The sequence below is a fragment of the Cryptotermes secundus genome, unplaced genomic scaffold, assembly GCF_002891405.2.
Source record: "Cryptotermes secundus unplaced genomic scaffold, Csec_1.0 scaffold22322, whole genome shotgun sequence".
Taxonomy (NCBI): domain Eukaryota; kingdom Metazoa; phylum Arthropoda; class Insecta; order Blattodea; family Kalotermitidae; genus Cryptotermes; species Cryptotermes secundus.
The window spans coordinates 1,402-10,508 of NW_019743920.1; the positions used below are offsets into that span (position 1 = coordinate 1,402).

Below are 9,107 nucleotides of genomic sequence, written 5' to 3' on the forward strand. Positions count from 1 at the left end.
AGTGTCGAGATAATGAGAACATTCTGTCTATAGCTGGCTAAAAATAGCGACCCGCCAGCTGACAGATGCGGTTCACACGAGGGTGTGTACAGGAATGAAAAAACGGTCATAACTCCGTAACCGTCTAAAATCAGACACATGTTTATATGAACTTTTTTGATCACAAAGACCTAGGAAATCACCTCCTGCAGTTATGCCCTAAAGTCGTGAATCACCCTGTATAGTACAGTAACTCGTTAACCATATGCCATATAAAAGTAAATATTATATTTCACGTTTACCTAATGCCCATATATAACCGTGTATACTGATAATAGGTGTTTATTTAAACCATGATTGTTATTGACATAGTGCTGAATCCTGTTCCTATCCTGTTTTGGCCTTAAAGTGTGTTGATTTTAACTGAGTATGACTGATAGACACCTTCATATCATGGGTTGATTTTATTTACATTATGATCTGTATTTTTCATTTCTTATTTGTTTCTTATGAGTTTGCTTTTTCATGTTTCTTTTTTTCCTCTGCTTTATTTCTCCTAAATTATGTTGTCCCAATGGGTCTCAGGCTTGCCAGTAGTCTCCTCCCCCAGTTCTCATGGGCTCGGAGCTGTACTAACAGCGTATACGGCCCCACCTCCTACAGATGTGCCAGTAGAAGGCAACAGTGGGAAGGAACCTATGTCATCAGGAGGCACAGACCTGCCCTCTGCTCCTCGTGAACTGAAGGCGGTTATTGTGTCAGCAAGGTTTGTCACACTTAGCTGGAACCCTCCAGAGAAAGTGAATGGACGTGTCCTCACATACTCCGTGTTCTACCGGCAGGAGGGCTCTGAGAGGTGAGGTATTCATTAAGTTTAGTCCACAATTTTGATAAGTACCTTTAACACACCCATACTGAAGAGTTGTTCTAAAAGAAGCAAGTGAATTCATTGATTTCACTGATTGTGGTGGTTTAAAGTAATCTGTTATTTCTCAAAATTGCTCTCCTACGTTATCCCAGATTTGACATATTTTTGGTAAGTAACAAACCTGAATACACCATATAGAGTTTGGCAAATTGCAGAGGGTAGTTTAATTTAAAATATTCAATTCATCATTTTAAGACTTGCTTACATGCCTAGAAAATGATCATATTTCATTGAAATTGTTACTACTCATATTATGATCCATCACAGTGAACATTTAGAGGATACCATGATGTAGACAGAATAAACAAAGACATGTCTTTGCCTCCATTTTGAAATTATGTGTGTCACTTTTCCAGGGAACGTGTTGTAAACACAACAGGCTCGAGACTGGAGGAAGTGAACATCGGAGGACTGACCCCTGACCGAACCTACTTCTTCCGAGTACTGGCATACAGTGTCCGAGGTCGAGGGGTGAGCTCAGATCTCCTGAAGGTGACCACCAAACCTGAGGTTCATGTCCCAGGCCCTCCTCAGAAGCTGAAGGTGATACCCACTTCCCCAACAAGCCTGCTTGTCCAGTGGAGTCAGCCAGAGCATAGCAGTGGGGCCATCCAGCATTACAACATGTTTTACATGGAGGTCAGAAATGGAGGAAATTTAGAATTGATAAGGCTAGCCAACTGTATCCAGGCTGAGGAAATAACTAAGTCTATAGAACAGTTTTCATCATCAGAAGCTGACAGTCATTCATCTGATCCTATACATTTGCTGCCTTTCATGAAATCTGAGTGCTCGTAATTGTGTTCATAACAAGTCACTACTGTCCATAGTTTCATACTGTGTTTCATGTGTATGGACTTAGAGAGAGAATGGAATGCCAGTTTCATGTAACATAATTAAGTTCAACAAGCAACAGAAATTTAAGGCTAACAAAGGGGACTGTGCATGAATATTATGGAGGAAAAGATTTTTATTTGCAGCAGAGGACTTAACTTTTCCATAAATTGCCATCAAACTTTGAGGATAAACTTCTGACCTTTCGGAAAATCTGTGATTTCATTTTAGAAAGCAAATAGTTACTTACTAAGCCAAATAGCAGTGTTGGCTAAACATCATTGTGCTGTGATATACCATCCCATTACATAATCAATGGCATATGTGCAACATCTATTCCCCCTGATTAGAAAGGAACATTAGTATCATGGTATGTTTGATGACTCTGTTATATATATATATATATATATNATAGTAAGTTCATCTGTTAGGATGCATACATTAAAGTTTTTGTCTCTCGGGGGTTAAGTTTTAGGTTCATATTGTGTTCTTCTGGGTTTTGAAGCTGTGCAATCATCTAGGTGATACCAGTGTTTCAGAGGAACATGCCGCCTCTATTTTTAGAAGAGAGTGGTTAATGACACTGTCAGCATCTAGAGTGTCAAATGGTAGGATGATTGGTGAATGCTGAATTTGGAAGGATTTGAAAGGAAATGGTCATGACCTAATCAAGTTACTATCCTGTCATTTGCATGAAGGGACTGAATAGAACAATGAAATATCAGGATTGCTGGTGGCCTGGTTGTTATTGAGGCTGAGCAACTCCAAAATATGAGTCTAGAGTGTTACTGAAAACCTGTTTGGTCCATCTTTATAGTTGAACTTCAGTCCAATCCAGAAGATGGAGGCAGACTGTTCCTCCATAATATCAGTATGACCATACAAGGCTGCAAGGGGTCACAACCCAGAATACCTCAAACTGAACAATCAGTACCATGAGAGACTCAAAACATTTGGATTGCTGCTGCTTCAAGCATGTCATCACCAGCAGCACCACCATAACGTACATTGGATCTTGCCAAAATCAGCAGTTTGAATCCTCACATAAATTAATATGAACATGTTGTACTATCAGAAGTAGAGTACAAGAATGGATTACTAAGTTATCAGTTTAATTTGTAAACTTGGTTGGTCTCTCCAGGTTTCTACTGCATTGATCACTGGTTTTTCCAGATAGCATTTTTACATCTGGACCCACAGACTTATCATACTGGACATTTGTGACACTTCTTTAAGTATTACAAACAGTCAGTGAAGCACACAGTATTTTGTATGTTTTTTTTAGGGAGACTCGGCAGAAGAGCACCATGTGGTGACATCAGACTTGGAGTATGAGTTGGTGGGTCTCAACAAGTTCATGGAGTACAGTGTGTGGGTGGTAGCAGTCAATCAGAATGGACCAGGCTCCAGCACTGAAGAGGTGGTATGTAGAACGCTGTCTGATGTGCCCTCCGAGCCGCCACAGAATGTCACACTAGAAGCCAGCAGCTCAACAGTAAGTGACAGGAAGAATATCTTTACTACTGAATAGCCTAACATGTGCATACAAAACAAGCAGGCTTAACATACATCACTTAAGTAGAAATTAAACTTCATTAGATTTCTGGAAACTGACCTTTTCTACTCTACGCACATAACAACAACATGAAATATTTCCTGATAAAATATTAATAAATGAACAAAATATATGTAAATCCAAATATGCAGCACTTACATTTCTGGAAATGTTTTTCTTCCCACATTGTGAAGGTGTTCTGATTTCAGTGTTTACCTCTGTGTTGTAAATACACAAATGAGATACTCATTTTGAGCACATATGTCTGGAGGTTGTTCATTTATTGGCTGTGACACTGCAAGTGTAATCATGGGTGTGGTCAATAATTAGTGTCTTGAGCTTCTGTTCTATTCTTTTCTTCTATTTGACTGGCCGGTGTGTTATGTCTTTTCTGTGAAATGGAATAAAGATGAGGCTCCCTTACAGTCATACAACAAATTTTGAATGAAAGTCACGTGAAATTTTCATTTGTCTGTCCTGCTGCTACAGGAAGATATAAATTTTTGCTTTTCTATCTACTTATTCATCCGGTTTTTGTAATTATTAACTTTAGTGGTATGTCAGACTGTATTGTGTAATGTCATTTGAATCATGATAAGTCAATAATGGGTTGGAAAGGATCAGGAACATCCTAAATGAAAAGCAGTAGAACTTCCCACTCAACTGCAATATTTGATGTTGCAGCCATTCACTGTTATTAGATCCAATAAATAACAGAATAATTTTTTGTCCATTTCCATGTTCTCAGATAAATTAAATAAGAAGGAACTGTTCTGTCCCCATGTAGTCTGTTTTGTTACAACCTGTTTACAGTCTGTAGTCATTTACTTATCTTTTATTAATGATCGTGTCAGCAGTTGAAAGTATGTAGTGTCAAATGATACGTTGGCCACTGAACAGTGAATTGGCGTTGACGTGGAAAGAAAAAGTTGTGATCTAAATTGAGGTGCTATCCCAACATATCTTCTTAAGGGAGTAAGGAAACCCACTGGAGACCTCAACTGAGACAGCATTCTCTGGGCCAAGACTTCTCACTCGGCTGCTACTTTTGGTAATGTAGCTGCTCTGTATAATTAGATCAGCAATTTTTTCTCCACTTCTTTTTGCTCCAAGTAATTAAATGGTCAGTAGCCATTTTTCTCTGTTGTCAGCATGACTCATATGCTGATTACTGAAGACTAGAGTCAGCAGTCACTGAAGCTTTTTGAGCTTTTCAGCACTTCACATGAGTTTCCTTCTGCTGGTGCTTTATGCATATTTGTCAATGTATATATGTATCTTGCTTCCAAGTTACCTCTCCTGTATTTTCTCAAATACCCCACACACATTTTTCAGAAAAAAATATGTGCCGAAAAAATTGGGTGTGCAGCTTATCCACATCAAAGGTAATAACGCTACTCATTTATCATATTTTTCCCTCTGGCACATCCCAGAGGGTAGTAGCCCACTCCTCTGTTAGCTTTTGTCCTCACATGTGTCACAATATTAGCTGCCAGAAGCTAATCTAGCAACACTGTAGTGTGAGATGGCAAACTGGATCATGGGATGGCTGATATGAAAATGTTATGCATAGCTGGTAAAGTTACATGGCAGCTGTAGTAGGTTGATGTCTTTTGAAAATACATACTCATTTTTGACTTCCACTTTAACAAGCCCTTCAGTTATAAAATTTCATTGGATTGTGTAATGCAGAATGTCATTATTAGATACTATGAATTGACACTTATGTAATTTTGGTACTGACAGTGGTATTTATGCACATATTGAATGTGTCATATAACTTTTCTCAAAGTAGCTTGTCTCTTCCCAGAAAAAGTACATAGTGAAATTTCTAAACACTATATTTTTATGGTAATTTGTTAAGAATTTGATAGTCTTCTTCAGAAATGAGTAACATGCATTCATTTTTTCTAATTTAGGTTAATATTTAAAGTCTTTATATAACATTCTTACTGATCATAACAGACAGCTTTTAAATTCTTGAAGTAACAGTGAAAATAACCATATGTAGCAGCCATGAGTAATGCACTGTCAGTTTATTGTTCTCTTTATTTCTTGTACCTGTACTTTTTCTGCAGAGCCATTGCATGCGAATGAGGTGCACATTGTATTTCTTTGTCTACAGAGTGTAACAGTAAGGTGGGAGGCCCCTCCCAGGGAGGGCCGCAATGGTATCATCACAGGGTATAAGCTCAGGTACAGGAAACGTGACAGACGTGGAGAACGTCGAGGTGACACTGTGACTACAGCTGGTGATAGACGCCTGTATACACTGGTGGGCCTTGAGCGACAGTCTGTGTACCAGGTTCGCCTGTGGGCTCTCAATGTAAATGGTTCAGGTCCGCCTACAGAATGGTATACAGTTGAGACATATGAAAATGACTTGGATGAAAGCCAAGTTCCTGACATGCCAAGTGGACTCAAAGGTAAGAAGAAATGCAGAGTGTGAACTTGGGCAAAAAGCGTAGAAAGCATTAAATGAGCAAAGTGTACACACTTAGTCTTCAGTGTAATACAGAAAATAAAATATACAAGACCATACCATAACTTAAGCAGGTAGATTCTGTCATCTTACCACAGAGCTTTGATTCAATTTGAGTGATTTCATGTGAGACCCATTGTGGATAAAATGACAGTGGAGTTGTTTATTCTCTGAGTTTCTTCAGCATTCCCCTGTTGATTATTATTCCACCATTGCTCTATATGTGTTTATAACTGTTCCCTGAGGTTTCTGATCACCCTAACCAGGCAGCACATGATAACATCTTTGGCCTTTAAGTTGGTGGCTTTGGGTGCCATTTTCTGTACAAATATTATATGGCTAGTATTTAAAATTTTTCTTGATTTTGGTACAGAAATTTTGTCCATGTGGCAAACTGTAGTTCTATACATTACATCATCCTTTATACAGAAACATTAAGAGTAAGTATGTTAATGAACAGTCATGTTGCTGAAATTGTAATAAGAAGTCCTGTTAAAATTTTTTCTTTTTTCTATGTCTTGCAGTGACACTTTTGTTCCCCATGCCCTCATTTATTTCCTCTTCTAGTTTTCAGTTAGAGTAACAAATCAATATTACTTTAATGAAGACAATGAGAGCAGATTAATTTTGGAGAATCTATATCTTTCATAAAAATCTTTTCCACAAAAAAGCTAAAGATTGAAATATTCACAAGTATATTTTTTGTTGCTTTATATAGGTTAGAATTTAGGTTCTTACTGTAATGGAAGGGAGAGTAAAGGTATCCCTGTAACAGACTGTGGAGGCTCATAGGGTTGTGAGATGTTGAGTCTCCCACATTTTCTAGACATAGATGGCAGTAAGGTTGTCAACCTTATGCGCCAACCACCTTTTACCCCCAAGAATATTCCTGGTACTCATTTCTGTTAGAGGCTGAGTCAACCATAGGGCCATAGTGCAGCTGGATGGATTAGGTAAATTGAAAAAAATCCAATGACCTCTTCAGAATTCGATCCCGCAACCTTCCGGCTTGTAGCATAGTGCCTCAACCAGCTACACTACTGCATGCCCTTAGGATAATTATGAACTGACAAAAATATTTGAATGCAACAGAGAGGATTTAACTGGAAACAGAAAAAGTGCACAGTGAACAGATTCGTAACTTATACTCTTCCCAAGATATTATTAGAGTGATCATATCAATGAGAGTGAGATTGGTTGTTCATTTAGGATACATCCAAGAGATGAGTATTTTGGGTTAAAGATATGCATGGAACAGAACATATCTGATATGCAGGCATTTCTGGAGGATAATATTGAAATGTCTCTTAAGGAAATAAGGTGTGAAGTTAAAGACTGGTTTGTGTGGCTGAAGGTATTGTCCTGTGGTGGGCTCTTGAAAAGTACTAAATGTGTGGGTTTCATAAATGAAGGGATTTTTTTTTGGGCAGCTAAGTGACTTCTTCTGAAGAAGGATTCTGCTTCAAAGCATTAGTCATTGTTACATTCTTGTTGCAGCTCGACCAATGACAGACACCATCACTGTATCGTGGAACCCACCACGTAACCAGAACATCATGGTCCGGGGCTATACCATAGGCTGGGGGAAGGGCATCCCTGATGTATATACACAGCTACTGGATGGGAAACAGAGATTTTATGTGATTGAAGGCGTTGGTGAGTGTGTGTTCCTCAGACTGAGTTTTATGTAATCCTGGCGCTGGCAATTTGTCATTTACCACTTCATGTGAAATAATCACTTTCTGTGCAGATATTGAAAGAATGGGATGTGATACAAATGCCATGATATTACCTGAATTGGGTCACAAGTGGTTTCTTACAAATCCTTTTCATATTCATTATTTGTCCGTCATTCTACCATTCAGCACTACATATCCTGAGATACATTATAATGAAATAAACTACAAAAAGAATTAGACCAAACTTGCTTTCTGTCTCTACTGCTGTAGCTTTTTCTGTGTCGGTGAAAATCATGATCATTTCTGTTTGTATCAGTTCAGTCATTTCTGTCTGCAGAGCCCAACTCAGAGTATGTCATCAGCCTGAGAGCATATAATGACATGGGAGATGGACGACCTGTGTATGTGTCTGTGCGTACCAAGGAGATTATGGCACCTGAACCCATCTCACCACTGATACCTCCTGTGGGGCTTATGGCCATTGTTTTGTCATCCACAACGGTAGTTGTGTACTGGACAGACACCACCCTGTCCAAGATCCAGGTAATATGAGTGTACTTCCAAGCCAGGACAGAACATTAATAACTTGGTAGTATATGTGTGCGCACACACACACAATTTATACTTGCACAGATTACATGCTCCTGCACTTATGAAAATGATCAGTTATAGAACATATCACACTTCATTTCGCCTAACCATAAAATGAAATATTTTCTCTGAAATATAGGACTCCTATGTTGTTAGCTAGAAATGAAGGATAGGTTTTTTCACACAGTCTTGTGTATTTATTAAATCTTGTTACATGCCACCTTATGTCCATCATGTACTGTACAAATAAGTTTTCAACATGATAAAGCATCATGCATCATTTGTGGGAAATGTATATTGGACAAACCAGAAGGTTGTAGTGATGGCCTACATTTCTGTCATTGCTGACATGAAATATTTTATTACATATCTGCAGACAGGCATGGTCCACAGTACAACAGTCAATAAAATATTTCACATAACCAATAATAGAAACAGAGGCTATTGTTACATACTTCTGTCTACTCAACAAGGCATCTAAATTAATTTAATTGGTTTTAACCAATTTAATATTCACATGTTATTTTAACTGTATTAACTATTTAGTCTTAATTTCTATAACTGTTCTTTTATGAAAAGGGCGCACAGTAGCATATTCGGTTGAGGCACTGTGCTACAAGTTGGAAGGGTGCAGTTTTGATTTCTGATGAGGTCATTGGCTTTTTTAGTTGACCTAATCTTTCCAGCTTGACTATGATCCTGGGGTCAACTCAGCTGTCTGTGGTTATGAAAGAAGTGGGGGGTTAATGTGTTTCTTATAGTGGTGCAGGCAGTACACGTGAATCTGAGGAAGGGTGAGGGATGCAAAATCAAAACAGCAGTTTTGGCATTGTTTTGTAGTCTGAACATTTTCGCAACGCTTCCTCATTTTTCCCAGAGGTTTCTCAACCAATTGTGCATGTGCCCAAGCCCACTGCATCATAGCCTCAAGTCTTCACTATCCTCAGATTGATAGCTCACCAGTATGATACACACAGATTATTAGTTACTTGTAATAAATTGGCTTTTAATACAATTTTTATGCTTTTTAAATTGAAGCTCTGTGGGGTTAGAGAAACT

The 9,107-nt window shown here is 38.4% G+C and overlaps 1 protein-coding gene across 1 annotated transcript; it reads left to right on the top strand.

Annotated features, from left to right (window-relative positions):
• Positions 1–564: 564 nt before the first annotated feature.
• On the top strand, positions 565–7,995 carry LOC111874336 (neogenin; the record flags this gene model as incomplete). Its single annotated transcript, XM_023869749.2, is given in 6 exon segments — positions 565–835; positions 1,264–1,546; positions 3,027–3,236; positions 5,422–5,722; positions 7,276–7,434; positions 7,795–7,995. Coding segments are annotated over 6 exon segments (1,425 nt in total), but the record flags the coding sequence as incomplete, so codon positions are not given.
• Between the last annotated feature and the right edge of the window lie 1,112 nt (positions 7,996–9,107).